The sequence below is a fragment of the Motacilla alba genome, chromosome Z (genome assembly GCF_015832195.1).
Source record: "Motacilla alba alba isolate MOTALB_02 chromosome Z, Motacilla_alba_V1.0_pri, whole genome shotgun sequence".
Taxonomy (NCBI): Eukaryota; Metazoa; Chordata; class Aves; order Passeriformes; family Motacillidae; genus Motacilla; species Motacilla alba.
In genome coordinates this window covers 54,092,711-54,112,831 of record NC_052046.1, presented here as the reverse complement: position 1 = coordinate 54,112,831, position 20,121 = coordinate 54,092,711, and the positions used below count along the sequence as shown (strand labels likewise).

The 20,121-nt window shown below is 37.8% G+C and overlaps 1 protein-coding gene across 10 annotated transcripts in view; it reads right to left on the bottom strand.

The window, feature by feature from the left end:
• Nucleotides 1-494: 494 nt before the first annotated feature.
• The window catches only part of TJP2 (tight junction protein 2), a 62,975-nt gene continuing 43,348 nt past the window's right edge, over nt 495-20,121 (bottom strand). For 9 of the 10 annotated variants that reach the window (XM_038123516.1, XM_038123518.1, XM_038123515.1 and 6 more), the window contains 20 exons: nt 17,897-17,999; nt 16,873-17,446; nt 15,233-15,336; nt 14,937-15,090; nt 13,827-13,935; nt 13,577-13,716; nt 12,979-13,045; nt 11,685-11,835; nt 10,867-10,975; nt 10,018-10,228; nt 8,466-8,653; nt 7,330-7,425; nt 7,143-7,222; nt 6,472-6,682; nt 5,956-6,056; nt 5,370-5,582; nt 4,900-5,010; nt 3,649-3,990; nt 3,125-3,210; nt 1,250-1,421 (listed from right to left, as the gene is read on the bottom strand). In XM_038123516.1, the coding sequence (XP_037979444.1) occupies nt 1,250-1,421; nt 3,125-3,210; nt 3,649-3,990; nt 4,900-5,010; nt 5,370-5,582; nt 5,956-6,056; nt 6,472-6,682; nt 7,143-7,222; nt 7,330-7,425; nt 8,466-8,653; nt 10,018-10,228; nt 10,867-10,975; nt 11,685-11,835; nt 12,979-13,045; nt 13,577-13,716; nt 13,827-13,935; nt 14,937-15,090; nt 15,233-15,336; nt 16,873-17,446; nt 17,897-17,999 (3,322 nt within the window). Of the gene's footprint in view, nt 1,422-3,124; nt 3,211-3,648; nt 3,991-4,899; nt 5,011-5,369; nt 5,583-5,955; nt 6,057-6,471; nt 6,683-7,142; nt 7,223-7,329; nt 7,426-8,465; nt 8,654-10,017; nt 10,229-10,866; nt 10,976-11,684; nt 11,836-12,978; nt 13,046-13,576; nt 13,717-13,826; nt 13,936-14,936; nt 15,091-15,232; nt 15,337-16,872; nt 17,447-17,896; nt 18,000-20,121 lie in introns of all 10 variants that reach the window. The other variant, XM_038123508.1, reaches the window with a different exon arrangement.

The window sequence follows — 20,121 nt, the reverse complement described above, 5'->3', positions numbered from 1 at the left end:
TACCAGTGCATCTTGAACTCTGTCAGGCTGGTCCTGTGACCACTTCCCTGGAAAGCTGTTCCAGTCAGTGCTGACCCACCCTCCCGGTGAAGAACATTGTCCTAATACATATATATAGAATACAATGGTTAGGGGTTGGAAGGCACTTTATTTTTAGAAGAGCGTTAGAAAACCATCTTTCATATTGTATGATCAAAAGAAATTTTTCTTCATGCCACTTTGAAGAATTTTATTGTATAAGGCTAAAGAGCAGAAATGGTGAGGCAAAACTTAATGTTCTGTAAGTAAGTCCCTTGCAGGAACTCTGTAGTTTTGCACCAGTTTTAAAGCACAGAAGATTTTAAAATGGTGTTCAGAAAAGTGAGAAGCACATCAATAATGATGTTTCCCAGTTACTTGAACAGAAGGAGAGGAGACCCTGAACTGAAACAGTGTACTCACGGAAGTCAGCAATTCTAGACTAATACTGATGAAAAGAAAAGAGATTCACAAAGTTTGTCTAGAATATATACTTTATTATTTGCAGTCTGTGTAAATTTTAATATGTGACTGAATTTTCTACACCATTTTCTCTGTTTAAGCACATCCTGGTCTTTTCCAACCACCCAGTCAATTGCACCTTTAATATGTACAGTCAGTATTTATGAATATCGCATATATCGCATCTATGAGCTTAGAAAAATAACATGCAAGGAAAATTGTTACCATGAAACTGATAAAAAATAAAGATAAGTAAAACAGTCAATCCCCTTTTTAGTGTGTTATGGCTTTGCACCAAGTATCAGATGTCAAAACAAACAGCTTCAGATGCTTCTTGTTAAAGGCACTTACTGTTCTTCAAATACTCTTTCACATTTAGTTCTATTGCATTAGAAGTGTATCTCTGGGATCATACTTTTATAACATAGCAGAACAGTCCAAAAAGGCAGCATTATTAAAAAGGAAAAAGGGGCGCTTATATTAAAATATGAAAATGCCAAGAATTAACACAAACTTTAAGGATTTGGTCCTTATAAAACAGGCAACAGCATTCAGGCAATAGTGATTTCTTTTCATAGACACTGACAAAATAATATCCCCAAAAAATGAACTCTTCCAGTTCCAGTGTATAGATATGTCTGAGTTGAGTAGCGTACCCTCTAACACCACCCCCAGTAAAAATACAGCTTTTCAAGACTAATTACTGTTCCACTTTGGCTGTGAAGGAAGAAACCTCAGAAGAGTGTTAGACATGGACATGCTAGCAAGCCTACAATTCTGTGTCTCTGTATCTGGATGGCTGTCCATAATAGCCCTTCTTAGAATGGTCTGCCAGCTGCCGGCGGTACTCCTCCTCCTCCTCCTCTGCATCGCTGCCGTAACTGACGCGGTTCTCCAGGTAAGGTCTAACAGGAGCCTTCTGGGGTTCTGGAGGCCTGGAGCTAACATAGCAGAACATGGAAAGAGAAAGAGATAATGTCTACTCCCATTATGAAAAAACGAAAAATAGTTGTGCTTAATATCTGCTTTATGGCCACATACAGCTTAGAAAGGCAGACGGAGCAAATGAAACCCCTTCTAGCCAATAAAAAACTGCATGACTATGGTAAATCTATCTGGAGAGGCATCTTATTTCCATCAAGCTGGAGGATGATGCTCAGATTTGATGTACTCAACCTACCTGGAGAAATGCCAAGTTTCAAATTTTAAACTGCACACACGGAGACATCAATAGCTTCACAGTACTCTATTCCCTGAGCAGAGAGGTTTCCAGCCTTGCTACAACCCCAACTGACATCTCTCCTAATTAGTTTTGCACAGAATTTTTTTCTATGCCTCCTTCTTCTTTTGCATCCTCAGTCTTCTGTCTCAAAATCCAAAGACTTCTTATGTGACATTTCTTAAATTGGTAGCCGTTTCACTCAAAATGGTGGCCTTCTCAATCACAGCTCTCACTAAGGCACTTAGCCTTAAAAGTGGGCAGAAATAACCCAAACATTTGCTTTTTATACACTATGGTGCTACACATTTGACATGACATTAAGCAGACACAGAACAACAGAATCTGTCAAGGCATGGTATTTCCTCAGTTTCAAGCCCATGATTTTTGCAACCCATACTCTGGAAAAAAAAGATGTTATTCTCCTTACATCTTTCTCCCAGGGATTAAATACTCCCTCCTAGGCCAGTCATTAACACTCCTGTAAAAAAGCCAACAACACTGATTTCTACATGTGAGCAAACACTCTGCAAATGTCATGAAAGATTAATTTTCATTACTTTTATAAAGCTTCCAATGCTATATAAAAAATAATGCTTTTCTGAACCTGCCAAGAAATCCAGAAACTACCAGTTTTCCATCTTTGCATTTCAGATTATTTACTGTGACATCAAAGCCTTTGATTCACTAGGAAAAAAAAGAAGTTCCATTTCTATTGGCTATTGCTAAAATGCAAGAAAAAAATTAAGAGTCCTGAAGAGCAGAAGACAAAATCCATCATGCAGTGTGTTAGCTCTTGCACAGGTGTAAAGTCCTAGAAATGCGCAGTGTGTAGGGTAAGATGATGCAGTGGTCAACCCATCCAGAACTTACTGAATTTTAATGAAAGACTACTACTTTCATGAGATTTGATAGGACCTGTATCAGCTTTCATCCTTAGCTTACCTAGCCACACTACATATCTGTATGGAAGAAGCATTTAAGTAATTAAATGTTATTAGAACAGCAAACATTTGCTAGGATAGACTAACAGTCATCAAGTATCTAGCATAGGTAGAAGGGACATCAGAGGACATGAATGCAGGCCAGCTTCTGTAACACTGATTGGGCAAAAAACTGTCTGCAAATATTTCAGTGAAACAATATAGTGTTTCTTCCGAGATGACTCAAATACTATAAATGAACTTACTATAAATGAACTAAAAGAAAAAAAATCCTGAAATGATTCATTGAAGAGTTTGCTAAAATTTTATGATACATTTTTATGATAATAAATAAATTTTTATTATAATCTTTGAGGCATCACAACAAAACGATATACCAAGGCAGGATGACTTGTATGAATGAAAACTGGCAACATCAGTTTTCCTTCTGCCAGCAAAGTCAAGAATTGAGACAGAATGTTTGGAGCTGGATACACCTTACCTCATCGGCTGCGGCCAGCTCTGTTCTGACTTCTGTGTTTTGACAGGGACAGCATAAATATCCGGATGCTTTTGGGCTATTTCAAGCTTTAAAAAAGAAAGTAGAAGAAAACAGTTGTTCTTTTTTTATCCTATATTTGGATCTAGGATCTAGCAGGACACTGCTACATCTGAAATAATTCAAGCACAATTTGGTAATATTCTAATCATATTCTTACAATTATATAATCTTTTGCTAGAGTACTAATTCAAAGCACACTTGAGAACAATGGATTGCCAAAAGCAACAGGATTATTAGAAGTCAGGTTTTTATAGTTATAACAGGAAACCTTAAAATATTACCTCTTGTTAAATGCAAATATACACAATGAGTGAGAGTATGTCTCTGCATGTGGTTTCCCAAACTTTTCCCTCCATAAACAACACAATGCAAAGGGCATGATTTTAGTTTCCAGGACTCTGGCTGTTCTATAGGTCACAAAGCAAAGCAAAGGTCACAGGAGGGGGAAAGGCATCGCTTCTTACCCTGGCATTCTGGGCCTCTTGTAGCTCTTGCATTCTTTGCATCCTTGCCTTGTGATCCATCTCCTCAAATATTTTTACTTTCCTCAGTACTGACTTTGGAGTATTTTCTTGTTCGCTTCCTTCCTCTTCCAACTTTGCCTCCTCCTCCTCTTCCTCTGCAGGCAGGACTGCTGGCTGAGAGTTTCTCAGAATGGGACGCCCAAAGGCAGGTTTCACAGAAACAGGTGGTGGTGGTGGTTTAGCTGATACAGTTGAAGTCTCACTGCTGACAGCAACATTACTCAATTTGGAGTCATAGTTCTTGGGGAAGTCATATGGATCCTCTCTGTTTTGTAACTTTCCCTGCAAGTAAAAAAAACCCACAAAGTTTACATCAACAACTGTAGAATTTTAGTTTCAACAAAGGCTTTGACTTGAAAGTAATCATTTGCCTATGTATTTATCAGGGTCAATTTTCATATGATGTAACACTTCAAAGATGTTTGAACTGCTGCAACACTTTGGGCACATGCTCATAGACTACACATCAGCCTATAGGAGACCAAGACATTTAGACTTTTTAGACATTTGTCTGTCCTATTTGTTAAGGATTACCAGAACTACCTGTGTTAGAGCACAGCACAGAGAAAACTGATGCCCCAAATAATTTTTCACTACTCCTTAATGTGAAGTATCATGAACTAAAATTCAGAAGTGCACAGAACCCAGTGTTTTATATTCAGCTTTTGTTTTCACTGTGCATGTCCTTCTCTGCCCTATCTTCATTGTCAAGGCACACTTGGGCTGTATTTTGAATATTTAGAGTATACGACCTATTTTTTTCCTTCTAGCATCATTCCTGAGCAAGCAGTTAACAGAAACTTCTAGTGACGGTCAGGTGGTAGATTCTGATTTTGTGCTTCACATTAATAGCCAGAAGATATGTTTTTCCTGGTGATTAGCCTACTTTTGATCTTGCTGAGCTAAAAAAGTGCCTCTCAGTTTGCTAGTAGATACAAAAAGGAGTTTACTTTCTTATTCCATATTAGATATCACATGTATTTGAGAAGAACTGTTATCTAATAAGTCTTGTTTCTGCATGATCCTGCAACACTTTCAGTCATTTCTTCTGTCCAAACTTAAAATGTTTTCTAGTCTCTGACCATTTTCTAGTCTCTGACCATGTCTATTTATTGCTCTTTCCAATCTGCCATCCTGGAGAGTTCTCCAGAAAGAGGATGCTAGCATTCAGATTTGTTTCTACAAATTTACCTTAGGTGGTTCAGGCTTGAATGCTGGAGGTGGACTTGGTTCTCTAAGGATCTCCCGGCTACCAGCTTTTCTCAACTGAGCCCTTGGTTCTGGAGTAAACTTTTTTAAACTCTATGAAAGAAACAGGTAAAATCACTGCAGTAGCTAGTCAATTCAATCATTTTTTTCTCTCTCTCAAGTTTACAATTTTGGGAACAGTAACCAGGAGTCAAAAGACTGCCAGCAACCTGACTACAATCACTGCAAATGTAATTGAAAAGTTGAAGGTCATGAGACATTATCAAGAAATACATAAATTTAGGCAGAAAAGCAGAGCTATTATTATTTTCCTCTTCTCAGTGCAGATCTAAAACACTATCAGAAGCAAGGTAAAGCTGCTGTTTGAAAAAATCCTCTGATTTTTAAGCCATACATAAAGGGTTTTCAGAAAGCCTAAAGTTCAGTCTTATTGAAAAGTCCAATCATCTCACCTCCTCGTGATGCACAGGTTCAGAGGATCGGCTAACAGATGAAATCCTTGGCTCCTCCAAAGGCTCATCAAGTTCATTGTCAGTGTATGCACCACCTTCTCCATCTGTATCCTCTAGGTCACTGATCAGCCGGCTGTCACAGCTCAAATAGTCAGCACCCATGGCAGTAAGGTAAGACATACGATCATCTGCGTCATCTTCCATGCCATCCATCTAGGGGAAAGTCAGTAAGAAGTAAGGAACAAAGATTAAATAAAGTCCAGTTAAGACTCAACATCAGGTCAAACAGCTCAGGCTCAACATCAGTCAGCCCTTAACGACTTCATGCAACAGAAAGAAACTAATGCAGAATCACAACGAAAAGTTCATCCCTCATCATCATTCTCCCCCTGCTCAGCACTAGTGATGAAAGCTCCAAAGTGTTACAGAAAGAATAACAAATTTTTTTTTATTAGAGACATATATCAACTGACTCTATTTGTCTAGCCTATTGACTACTGGCAAATTAAATTCTGAACAATTTTTACTGGCAAGAGATACTTTGAAACATGTGTATGGCTTCATAGAGTATGGACTGACTGCTTACCTTTCCTTCTGATACCCATACTGCTTCTCCTTGCTGTTGCTGAATTGTGTCCTTCAGGCTACCATACCAGCTATCATTGGCTGAATTCAAATTAATGGTTGCTGTAAAAATTGAAGGAAAAGGCGTATATAACACAGTAAATGCAAAGCAATCCTTTATCCATTCTTTGCTGTTTAACACTTTTTGTTTTAGGTATGTGAGAAACAGCTACTTCATTTAGATCATTGACAGAAGCGTGGTATTCTTGTTTTATTGTTGGTCCATTTCTAAGCTTATTAAATCACTTCTCTTTTAATGGCAGTACACCAGAGCACAATTTCTTTTCCATTAGAATTTGGCAGAACAAGGAACTTTGAAAGAAGTCAAGGAAGTCATTACTCATGACCATACCTTCACACTCTTTTGGTTCCAACCTGCATGAGTTAATATGCAGAGTAATAAGTAGATGTCTTGAGACTTACATAGTCCCATACACTACTCTCTTAGTCAGCAGGTTAAACAAACATTCTTCCTTACCTGTAAAGAGGTGGGAGCAAGTTTTCTTCAGTTTGTTTGCTTGCTCATAAAGTTTTCTTGAGCTCTTGTTTGATGTAGGACATAGCCTTTGTCTCATGGTCTTCACACCCTGTTTACTGTCTGGATTAAAGAAGACCACAATTGGAAACCACTGGGTGTAATTTAGCAGGTCCACTGCTTTAGGAGTGACATCCAACAGAGCATGTTTATCCTGTTAACAAGAAAGGCCAGTCAATGTGGTGCATGTGGGAACAAGTGGAGGTGACTGGAACATGGGATCCTAAGAACACCAGGATATTTGCATCCAAATAAGAGCACAACTTATGGAATGTCTTCCCACAGTTATACTATATTTATATTTAGAATGTTAAGAGCAAGAAGAGCACTGCATGACCGTAAAGCCTCTGGCAAATTCAGAAAGCATATAGTAAAACGGATTCTCCTCTGTCCAAATTTAGAATGGACTTGAGAAGGAAAAAGTAATTTCTAATATCAGGTTCAAAGTTATAAAAATTACTAAAATTGCTGTTGAACAACTTCAAAACAGCTTTACCATTAAGCTTATTACAGAAATAGATGCAGTGAAAATTTGAGTACTCTGAAAGTTTCAAGAGCAAACAAATCAAACACCATGCCTTTGAGCATAAGCAATTTTCAGAGGAATGCCCTACCTGCTCGATGATTTGCCTCACAGTGTTCAAGCGCACTACGCCAGTTGACTTCTCTGAACCTGCATCTCTGGGTTCTGTCTCTGCAAAGACAACATTTTAGCTTATCTAGAGTGGCCAGGCAGCTGTGATTATTAAGTTATCCACTCTCTCAGTTAAGGATGAAAAAGACACTAAGAGGACAACTTACTTGCTGTCTGGTACAGGTGAGGCAAATCATTTGACAACTTCTCCATAGCGACATCTGCAATAGGGCCAAATATCACGACAGGTCTCTTAAAACCAGCTGGAAGAAAAATATTTGGAGAAAAGAGAAATCTGGTCAGACTGGTTTTATATATAAAAGACAAGACCTTCAGTTACTATGCAAAGTTGAAGTTATTAAAAATATATTTAAAAAACAACTATTTCTCAGAGGTTTGTCAACAGCAGAATAGAGAAGACTACTTTTACCAGCTGAGAAGGAGACTGTTTTCATTAACAGCTTTCTTATTCCTTCTAGTGGAAGTTATTTAGAATATTTTACATCTGAAAATGTACAGATATTCATTTATATTTCTATCCATCAAAACTCCATGAACCTTGACATAGTGGGCTTTGTGTGAATAAAGATACAAATGATAAACCTACTGCAATGCAGCTTGAAGAAGCAAAGAAATATAAAACTGTGTTACTGCTCATGTCAAAGCAAGTGAAAATACAGTCCTCAGAGTTAAAGGGGGAATGCCATTACTCCAAGTCTTCATCTTGGCATCTCGGATCTCCTTGAAAATACTCTTTACTAGTTTGTTTTGTTCCAGAATATTGTCATGTACTACTACCCAGAAAATCAGCTTCATCTGCTCACCACTAGTAATATAGGTAGTTTACAGTCATGGAGATAGACCACATGAACCATGACTATATTTGGACTGTTGAAAATCCTTGAGTTCTATTTGCTCTGAACCTACTGCGTAAGTGCTATTTATGAAGATTGAGGTTGATCTCAGGCGTATGGATTGTACTTTCGGAGCTAGCCAAGAAGAATCCAAGGAAACAAGGAAAGCCCTGATGTTTTATCCCTTTTTCATTTTAAACCTTCAAACTGGCAGGTATATTTTGAAGGCAAGAGAGAACAACAGCCTTTTAAAAGGGTAAGAAAGCTTTCTCATAGACTAATTAGTAGCATCCAGAAATCTCTATTCTAAGAAAAATGTCATCCCTTCCTGTTGTTCTAATTTAAAATAGTTAGAAGTTGTTACAAATCACTTTCTTAGCTGACTAAACATTTGGATGCTAAAGCAGCCAGCAATAAATGGGAAGCCAGCTCAAAGCATTCTCACCTACCTTCACGCAACTGAACGCGCTCGTAAGCTGGGAATTTTGTGCTCACAGATACAATAGCTGTCAGATCTTCACGACTCTTCCTCAGATTCTTCTTTGCTCCAGATCGCTGGCCACGTGTTCTCCAGAAATCTGCCCTATCACTGGAGCCATCTTTTTGGGCATTTTGAACACTGGCCATCTGTTCAGCTCTGACAGAAAAAGCAGGGAGTTCAGAACTAGTCAAGGAGGGCAAGGGTGCTTTCACTGATGAACAATGGATTTTGAATTTGCAACAGATAATTTGCCAGATAGATAGAAAGAAGAGGAGGTAAAAGCACACAAGTTCAGGTGCCTTCGCCTTGGAGCAAACACATTGTCAGAACAATGCTCTGACCTGCCAGAGCTACAAGTTGCTGGGCAGGAATGAGTCCTAAGGTCTTAAACTGATCACGAGTGTAAATAAAAGAATGCAAATGCAAAGAGGCAGTGAGAGAGGGCAACTCAGAACTGAAGGCCAAAGAAATTACTGTCACCATTCTCTTCTCCATTAGGCCTCAAAAGTCACTAGAGCACAGAAACAAAGGCCAGTTTGGTCAGACAAATTAACGGAGAGGAGAAAATGTACCGCTCAGGAAACAGACAAGGGAGTCATACAAGAAATGTATTTTGTAACTTGTGTGCATCAGGTAATTGTGAGCTTTTTCTTCCATCATAAAATCACAACCATACTCAAGAACTTAAAAGCTACAGTCTGGTTGTGGTTTTAGGGTTTTTCTTTGTCTGATTAATTTTAATAGCTTCATGCACTGTATACATTTGAACAGTTATTATTACCTCGCATGAATTTTGATTAGGAAAGCATATTTAAGCAAAGATATTGCTGTGCTTCATTCAATACTTTACACAAAAATACAGACTATAGCTACAAAAAAAACCCCAAAACAACAAACCAAACCAAACTAACACTAAAAAACGCCCCTCCACCAAAAAACTCACCAAAAAAACCTGCCTCAGAATAAATACTTAAAACACTGTCCACAAGGATAGACATAAGAAATTCAAGCACTGAATTCTTCTAAAGATTAATCATCAGAGTATTATTTCACAAAGTGTCACAAGCTTCCTAAGGTGAAGGGGTTTTGTTTAGTTTTTTGTTTCATTGGGGTCTTTGTTTTGATTTGATTTGGTGAGGGTGAACATACAAAGAAGTTGAGGGAAAAAAGCAAAAACCTAACAAGAACAGGACCCACCACCCATTTTCTGGAAGAGGAACTGAAGCAGCTACTGCTCAAAGCTTGGTTGATTGCTGAGACAGAAGCTTTAGGTCTGTGCTCTAAATAATGACCTGGTATGTAGGTCACCACCCTCTCTCACCGTCTCCTTGCATAACGCCATGGTTCTAAAATACACAGTTTTTATAGGCACAATTCTTGTAAAAATGAAGACAAAACAATTCTTTCATTCTTGTAGAAGGGATTAGAAAGGAAAGAAGGTATGACATAGGAAGCAAAAATGACTTGGTGAAAGGAAAAAATCTTACTTCTAACAATGGGAAGACATGGTGCCACCTTACCTGCTCTTGTTTGGAATGAGGCCCTTTTCCAGTTCATTTCCAATTCTCACAGCCAGCCAGTTTCCCAGTTTGCCATCATACAGTGTATCAACTACTCTAAAGATCTCCCCCCTGGTGAATGCTAAGCTCTGTGGTGACTCTTTTTCACACTCAAAGTGACTCCTGATGAAGAATGAATCTCCTCTGCCACAGGCCATGATGTCTCTGTAGACTAAAACAATACCTCCATTTTAGCTTATATCTTTTTAGACTTGAAAGAAAGATTAAGCTGTGATTCTAGCAAATACAGCTTCGAAATTCTAAGAATCTGCTCAGAAAGATGAAAAAAACTCAAGATCTATATTCTCCTACACACTCTTATTAGGAGTTTTCCACACTTGTATGTGGACAGTCCTTACAGCTCCAGGGCAAAAGGCAGCTATGGTACTACAGTCTTGCAGCAGGCTGGGTCTCCCAAAAGGAATGCAAGAAGCTTTTCTTGCTCCTTAACTGCTCATGAGTAAAACTGCCCATTTTCTGCTGACCAAATCCCTTCTGACTGCCAAAGCACAGCAGATCTTCTCCCAACTACTACAGACAGAAAAACAGAGTAAAAAGCAGTACATTACCACTTCTCAGAATTAAGAGCTGCTATTTGCTAATAATAAAAGACATGGAAAAGTACTCTGAAAAACACATCACATATGCAGCATTTTATGTATGGAATACAGCTATCTTCTCAACTAGTGAGAAGGAGATAAACTAAGATGCTATCAAAAATAAGCACAAGAGAGATTATTTGTGGTTTCACTGACAAAGCACAGCTTAAAAGATTCATAGATATACATACATTTTTTTCAAAGCACCTACCTTCGTATTTGCTTTGAGCCAAAATTGTCACAGTTTCACCTTTGGGAATTTCTAAGAGATACAAAACAGCTTCTTCCCGAACAATGCCTCGGAAGTCTTGAGTGTTTACCTACATAACAAAAAAACCCCCACAACAACTGATAAATCAACAATAAAAGGAAAAACCACAGACTTTTCTTTTATCTGAAAAATCTTAATATTCTCTTGCCTTATTATTTTTACATATATCTATAAATCTAAATGTAAATTATTGTCTCCCATTAATATTTAATTCCAGCTATTAACAGTAATCTTCCTGAAAGGAAATGTTCTGGTTGTACACTGCTAGATTGTTTATTCAACTTTAACAGCCTCTAGAAGGGGCAAGAGAAAAGAGGTAGAGGGAAGATTACATTAACCTTCCATGTGAATTTTCAGAAAAAAAAAAGCAGAATGAAGTGATTAAGTGGCACAGATGATATAATTCAGAAACGTGAAAAATAAATCGCCATAACTCAAATAAACTGGAGAAAGATGAAAGAAGAATTTTTGGCCCAAATTTTTTCCCCTCCAAGACTAGGAAGAAACATTGTACAAAAAAATTTATTGTGCCATCTTGCAGCATTTTTCTTGAATAATATTTAACTACTCCTTCCACAAAATTATGAACAAAATAAAGCTTGGTCCTTCGAGAACTCATTCCTGGCAAGATCTCTCCATGACATATACACCCTTGTAAAGCAAAATTTTGATTCCTAAGATCATAATTTCTTCCATATTTCCAGTAAGAAGAGCAAATGAGAGTATACAGAAGTTATGTGCATTTCCGGGACACATACCTTAAGAATCTGATCTCCTTCCTGCAGTCCCTCCTCATCAGCTGAGGTACCTTCTTGAATTCCAGCAATAAATATCCCTACATCATTTCCACCAGCCAGTCGTAGACCCACGCTGTCCCCCTTCTTGAATCTCACCATTTTTGTATTAGGACTGTAGGATTTGCAAACAGAAAAGGGAAGTAAGGGCAGATATTAAAGCAAATAACAATTTTAGGATGCCAAAAGAAAAAAATTACAACCCCTCAACTATATAATATTAATAATATTCTTATCTCCTTTCTTTCACTATATACGCTATATTTACCAAGGTAACCCTTCAGTGAAGGCAAGAAGCAGAGATTTTGCATTTTTCAGAGTGGAAAAAGAACGAGGAATTGTGCTAAGTGGCATGCACAGACCTGCTGAGCAGGGAAACAGGTCCCTGTTTCTGAAACCCCAAAGTAGCTCCCCACCTACTATATCCTCTGTCATATGAACACCTGTGGTTTTGTGAAAATAGACTGAATTATGAGTAAGCATACTTATTGTTTTTTTCTTCTATAATCTAAGGAACTGTCATATGAATTAAACCGATACTTATTTTCTTTATTGTGTAACATGTTTGTTAGAAGTCTTCAAATTTTCTTGTAATGAGAAATATTTTCAAGTATAATCTACTGATATGTTAACAATCAATCCCCTCACATTGCAGTGGGAGAGACTACTGGACTAAGCTCAGCTTTTTTGCTGTCAGAAAAGCTGCATGCCTGAGTGACCTTCCAACTCAGAGGACACTACTTATCTGTCAGCCATTCTCAATAATACCCTAAGCCTGTATTATAAATTCCCCTTCACCAAAATAATCACTTGATTTATTTGCACATCAATGACAACATATGCAGAGTCCAACCCAGAAAGGGTTTTATTTGAAACAATACACCAAACTACAGAATATTTTCAAAACTTAAGGCTTCTCCTTGTAATTCGAACACTCTTAGACCTTCAATTTCTGTATTTGGAAACTCTCAAAAGAAAACATGTAAATTGATTTCCTACTAATAAAAATAAAATAAAACAAAACTCTTGCATATGTTTCCATGCAAGCCCAGAAATAGAGGGTGTTCTATACCTTCCACTTAGATTCCAGGCAGATATTTCTAAAACTAAGTTGATCTTAAATATCATCAGTTAGAAGCCATGTCACCTCTTTTTGGCATTAACCTACAAAGGGAGTATCACTCCAAACCCATGCAGCCAAGAATCCCTGATCATTGGAAGAATACAATGCAAAAGAAGTCAGCAAGTACTACCTTACCCATATATTGCTTCATCTTCTGGGCTGGGTTTAAGAATTGTTCGTGTAACTGCTTTTGGCTGAGGCACTAAATGGGGGGGGGGGGGAGGGGAGGGAAACAGACAAAAGAAGTTACTGAGATACTGAAAAAGTTATAAATGACAGGAATTTTTAGCTATCAGATAGCAACCAAACCCTTCATGCCAAAGATTATTAAAGATTTAAAAATCAAGCACGTCTGACTAAAATTTTTTTTTTTTTTTTTTTTTTTTTTTTTTTTTTTTTTTTTTTTATTCTTGAAAAAGAAAAAAATTCAAGGAAGGGATACACAACTCCTTAAGGCAAACTAGATCAGACTTCATTTGCCTGCTTACGGCAACAGTCTTAACAGCAGATGTTTTAAGAGAGTATTTGCTTTTTTCAGGTGGTAGGTCTAATAAGGAACCACCGTCAAAAAATATCAGGTTTCTTCCCTACACCACAAAGCCAAGACAAACCTCTTCTCTGTGTGTCAGGGTGGGGCTGACATGAAGAGCATACCAGCTTTGTCAACCTGATTGAGGGAATGGACATCCTGTGGCCAGGGGAAAAAAAGCAACCAAAACCTTTAGGCTCTGACCTGCTGGGTCATCTTGGTACTTCAGTTCTTTGTTTGAGTCTACAGCCGTAACAGCAGGAGCAGCAATGTCACCAGTTGATTTGAATGGAGTAGGCATTGCTCCCATTCTGGACATCCTACTGGAGGGATCCTCTTTTGCACTAAAAGGAAGAAATAGGAAAAAAAGTGTCATGAAATCAGGTAAGAATGCATATATTTGAATAACTTCTTTGATAGGCATGAGAAAAATGAACTAGAGAATATTTCTTACTTTGGTTTCTCTTTCAGTTTTTCATTAGATGAATGTGAATCTAGATCAGAATGATGTGATCTGTCATCTTGAGGGGAGAATGATCTGTTTGATTCTATTTCAGAAATATCTGTAAAGATATGCAATGCAAATGAAGACATGCAGGATTTAAGTTATCTGCTCACCTGATCAGCATGTGTATTTAGAAAGTTTTCAGATGTAGGATACACTGAACATTTCAGCCCACTCTCATCTCAAGTTGGATTTGACAAAGATTCAAAAAGTGCCTTTTAGTGCTTCCATCCCTCCACCCTCCCAAAATATTTCAGGAAAGTTTCACACAACTTTCAACAAACGAACTCACATCAACAACTACTTTGAGCATACCACACATGCATTAGCTACTGCTAGCAGGCTTTGATTTGAAGTGTCATGGAGGTTTCCAAACCAAAGATCACCTTCACATCAACAGTCCCCACATCATTGCCCTTTAGCAGCAAAGGAAACAAGAGTGGCCCTTGGATTTGAACTGCAACTCAGACTTTACAGTAAAACCTATAGGAAGTTCCACCCCATACTCTGACACCAGAAAAGTAAGTATCTTGTTCCACATAATGTAACATCCTGCTCTTCCAAACATTCTGAGCTCTTCTCAAAGCAAGATCAGACTGAGAGATACAGCTCACACACTTATATAGAACAGATGCTGGGAATAGAAATCAATTATCCAGGGTCACTTAATTTCCTCTTGTCCTGACATTTATTCCCTCCATTTGAAAGCTGCTGTGAATGTTAATGTCCTCAGAAGGAGAGACCAGTACAAAGCACTTGTTTTAAAATTTTTTATTAATGCACCTGATTTGCATGCTCCAAGAAGTAAGACTGATTTTGCCAGAACAACACTGGCCCTTCTATCTCTGCCACTTCCTAAAATGTAACTATATGGTTACTACAAAATTATTTTCACCTAAAGGAAGGGGACTTGTTGCTTAACTGAGTATTACTTAGGTTTGTTTGTGTTTAATTGTTTTTCTTAAAGAACCTAATACCACTCTACCACAGCAAAATGATTTAAGCTCCATTTTGTCCTTGCACAGAGTCCAGAAACTTTGGATCCACATTAAACCTCACCATCCATTTCTGAGTCACTGTCGTTCAAGGAAGGAATGTTGAGCAGTGTCTGTTTTCGGTCCCTGAGAACAACCAGCTGGAGTTTCCCACGTGATTTCTCAATCAATTTTCGGGCATCAGCTAAAGACATGTTCTCCGTCACTGTACCATTGATCTGGACACAAAAAGACAACTATAACAAACAAGTCTGCATTGTGCTCAAGTTTAATAGTGAACTTGACTATAAGATGACTTAGTTCAGAGTAACCGCTATAACCAGTGCCTGCCAAACTGCTAGCAGTAAAACCAGAACAGACCTTCAGAATGATATCTCCTTCATGAAGGTTGCCATCTTTGGTTGCTAGGCCTGTACGGGTCATTTCTTTTATGAAGATCTGACTTCCAAGACGGAGTCCATACTCTGGAACCAAGAAGACAATCCACTGTAGCTTAAAAGATGAGCAAGGATGGATTGTTTTAAAAACTACACAGTGCTCATGCATCAAACACCATTATACCATGAGAGGAAAAAAAAAATAAAAAAGAAAAAAAAAATAAAAAAGAAAAAATAAAAAAGTAGGTTTTAAAACTCATTTCACCCTAAGCCAAGTCTCTGATACCTGTGCTGCCATTACTATTGAACAAGCAATCCCAAATTCAATTACAGTTGGACGACTGGTCTGTACCTACAGCTGCCAAACACCACCTTTGTTCTGGAGCTGCTTATTAATGTACTAGATTAGCTTCTCTCTGATTTGTATTTTGCATGGCACAGAGGAGGAAAAGGGTCAAAAAGCACTAACAGAAGTATTTATTTTCATCACTTTCCGCATGCTGACCCTGTCCTATCTGTACTCCAGGAAACGCCTTGGTTGTTTCAAGCAAAGGAATTTTTTTTTATTCCCCTGCCCCCTTCCTTCCCTGTGGTCTAAGTTACTTGGGTCAGTATATTTCCTACTTCAAAAGAAAGGCAACATCCTTAAAAAACACGCATCCTAGAACAACAGAATGTTGTCCTGCTTTAAAAGATCACCACATTTCAACAAGTCTGCAAAGTATCCATATGAATGGCAGAGATTATTACGGTGTAGCTAAACATAAAAGTCAACAAATGCAGCTTATATTTCTCCTTACTTGTATACATATCTGCATTATCTTTACAAGTGGAAACATTACAGGCAGAAAAAGAAGAGGAAAGAGAAAAAAGGACTGTTGCCAGAGCCAATGAAAAAAAAAAAAAAAGAGATCAGCTCCTGCATACAAAATTTAATTAACAAAAATTTGTCAAAATTACAACAGGGCAGATTAGGAAAAAACCCAACAACCACATCCAACCCCTCCAGAAATAAACCACCATTCCCCCCCAAAAAAACCCCAAACAGAAAATTATGTACAACCTAATCTCACATATGCTTTCCAGCACAAGTCTTTATTTCACAGTGAAGAAAGGTCAGGCTTTTGGCTTTCATTTGCACACTTCAATACTCAGCAAAGAAAGGCTGAAATACTACTATTTCAGTATTTCAGCTGCTGCTATTTCAGTATTCTTTAATGACCAGAACCAAACAAACCGTATTACTAAAGGCAGAGTCTACTCTTTACCCTTTCTAGCTAACCTTTTTGTAGATGTGCCAAATGTAATCTGAATCGTGATCAGATCCATGTTTTTCCTCAGAACCAGGAGAAAATGGCAGAGAAAATGGAAAACCATGGACACAATGGCTTTAAAAGACTGAAATTATGTGGGTGAACAAACCTTTGTTCAACAGTAAAGTTCAAGGTTCTGGGAAAAAGCATCCCAAATCAGCCAGAAAGAATGAAAGAACAACTTAAATCATCAGTTTAAAAAGTCAACACTTAGCCTGCAAAAGTAGAAAGTAATTCAGTTCTTCTCTTTTCCCCACCAAAACCCATGCTGTACTGGAAGCTGACTCCTCTTCTCCCCTGTTATACCCACCTTCATTATGTCTGCCTTTTGTTAAGAGAACACTTATTGGTGAATTCTGATCCTGCAGTCCTAGATACTCCTGTTGGCGGTGTATTTCAGGCGAAGGACTGCGGGAACGAAGCCTGTCCCGACTACGACTCCTCATTTCCCTCCCATATCTAGGATCAGATAAAGATCCATGACTGTAACTGGGTGGGCTGTAGTCTCCTCTGTAGTCCCGTTCATAGCCAGCATCCCTGTCGATGCTCCTTCCCCTGCTCCGATCCCTTTTATAGTCTCGATCCAAGCTCCTGTCGACGCTCCTACCACGACTTCGATCGCGGCGGTAGCTGCATTCCCTGTCACGGTCTCTGCTTCGCCCTCGATTGTGCTCGTCTCTATAGCTCTGATCCAGGTTGTTTCCCCAGCTTTGGCTGCGCCCTCCATTTCCACTGTGCCAGCTTCTCTCACTATAGCCACTTCGAGCACTTTTGCCATCAAATTCTGCGTGGTCATCCATTACATCTAAAGCTCTGTCCTCATAGTCAAGAGAGGGGCTTCTCTGCAGTGCAGCAGCCTGCACTTTCCTTGGTCTTTTCACTACCTGTTCAGTAAAACAGAAAACAAACAAACTCCTATCAAAGATCAGAATGTGAAACTGAACAGATGAATATTCTTCATGTTTTAAATATATGCTGGGGACAAAAAGAAGGAAGAACAATATTCTATTTATTATTGGACAAGATCTGTGTATGCAGAACATAATTTGCCTCACATAACTTCTATTTTGCACCACTCGTTATAAAACATTTATACCACATTATAAAATAAACATTTTATTCTCAGTTTTTCAACAAGGTAACTTTGTGATACTGTTGATTAATTTCCATTTCTTTCACCTGCAGAAACAATGACTTTGTTTTGTTTATTCTGTACTTCACATATGGTAAAGGACTATTTTGCTTTGTGCCTATAAATACTCTTTATGGAAGAAAACCAAAATCCTGACTGGTTACATACCACTGTACACTGAATATATTTGGAATTTACTTACAATGGTGGCCACTTTTCCACTTTTCCTAAGCTGCTGAACTGCAAAAGAATGTAGAACATTCTCCATTGGGGTCCCATTAACTATTACCACTCGGTCGTTTTCTCTGGAAATGGGAAGGGAGATAAAAAAGAAAAGAGAAGATTTAAGAGGAGTCTTTATGAAAACAGTAGAACAGAATTTCTTCTTTTGTTCCTTTTTTTTTTTTAACAGAAGAAACCAATGGATTTAATTTGTTTTAACAAGGAGTTTCGCTTTAAAACTGTGTTTGCTATATTAATCCTACAATATCTGAATACCAGAAGCAGCTTTCAGTACATCTTAAAACTAGACATTGAGCAGCACTGTCTTTATTTATATACTGTGCTCAGATTAAGTACCTGCCATAATGTTTTTTATAGAACATTTCTGATGAGTATTGAAACTTTTTTATTTGGGTCTTTCAGGACTTCTAGTTTTTTACACCTAGTGCTGGACTTCTTTCACGTAAGAATTTCATGAAAGCTTCAAACTGCTGCAGCCATACCAGTGTTTAGGCAAATATTGACAAGTACAACTGCAGTACATTTTTCTTGAAGTCTGGTGCTCAGGTCACATTTACTCTGTAGAAAGGTGATTGGGAGGGAAAAAATAAACCAACAAAATAATAATACACAGGAAGTCCTCCTTGCTCTAAAACATAGGCCAACTGAGATTACTAGCTTTTCTGTTCACACCTCCTGCACATCAAATAGACCACTAATACCTAACTCGCCTAATCCCCTATGAAATAGCCCCATAACACTGATTAATTTAACCACTTTCATAAAGGCATTTCAATGCCAAACGAAGAAGATTAAAAAAAACCAAATTACCACTCCTCATACTCCTTATATTAGTTTATTCTGGTGACTACCCAGTTACAGTCAGAGCATTAGCTCACCAAATTACTGGTTACATTGCCATTTTCTAGATAAAAGAAATCTTTGGTACCAACAATTTTATTGTCATTATAATCAAATCACACCACAATATTCTGTTCAAATAAGAAGATTATATACTCTAAGCCTCCATTCGTAAGGCACTATTATAACTCCTAAATGATTTTTGTGCCTCTTTTCATATCCTTCCAATTCCTTTCAGTGGGTGAATATGCCAGAACAGCATGCTACATTTCAGTATCAGTTTCATCCAGGTTTATGTAGGAATTAAAACAGCTGTCTGGACAGTCCATACATCCAAAGCTAGTATTAAACTTAATGTTGCAATATTATGGCAAGACGTCCATCTACATGTGCTCATTTTACCCTGCAAAAGATCTCAGGATGGTTTTACCCATCTACTTTGAAGGTTAGACCTATATTCCTTGATTTGGAGGAACAGCTTTGTCTTCATTTTTCTTCAGAATGTGTTTTGTCTGAAAGTGCCCAAATATCTTGGTATTCCCTTGCCACCATCAATTTACCTATGATCTTTCATAATTTCTGGACATGATTTCATTCCCAAATCACAGGTGATTACAGAACAGGTGGTGGTGTGCAGGGGTCACTGCTATAAAAGGTAGGATTTGCACACTTCTGTTAAAAATTATTAGTTATGTGTTTTAAAACTACCCTTTTATTTAGTTACTCAACAACAACTCCCATGTCAGCCATTTCATTTTATGACCAAAAATAAATGCATGACAAAAGGGACAGAATCTACTCTCTTGATTTATTATTGCTACACAATTATTTGGTATTCTTCCAAATCGTCTAGTATTTCAGATCTCATCAGGTATTTCAGATCAAAGGATGAAAAACTGATCTAGGACAGAAACTCTCAGCATACAGATTAATTGTTTGTACATGACAGATGCTGTCTCACCAAGGATGAAGTTATAAGAAAGACAACCGAAACTCTTTATTTCCATAATTTTTTCTTTCAGATATAAATAAACATTTAGCAAACCTTATTTGGGCTGACTTAAGTTATTCTTGGAAATTAATGATTGATGACAAAACATGTTGACTGGAAGAGGAACAAGAAGGATGTTTTAAGACACTAAGTTTTTCTACTGTTTCTTTAAATGAAATGCAATCTTGAAAGACTTTTCAACACCACCACTGATATGTAATGTCTTTACCAAACAGCAACTAACACCTCTATGTAGAGTTTACTTGTTACCTTGTTTCGGGGTTTTATTTTTTTAAAGAGACACCTAGATATTCAAGCGGGCACCAAGTCTTGAGGTCATTAAATCACCAGGA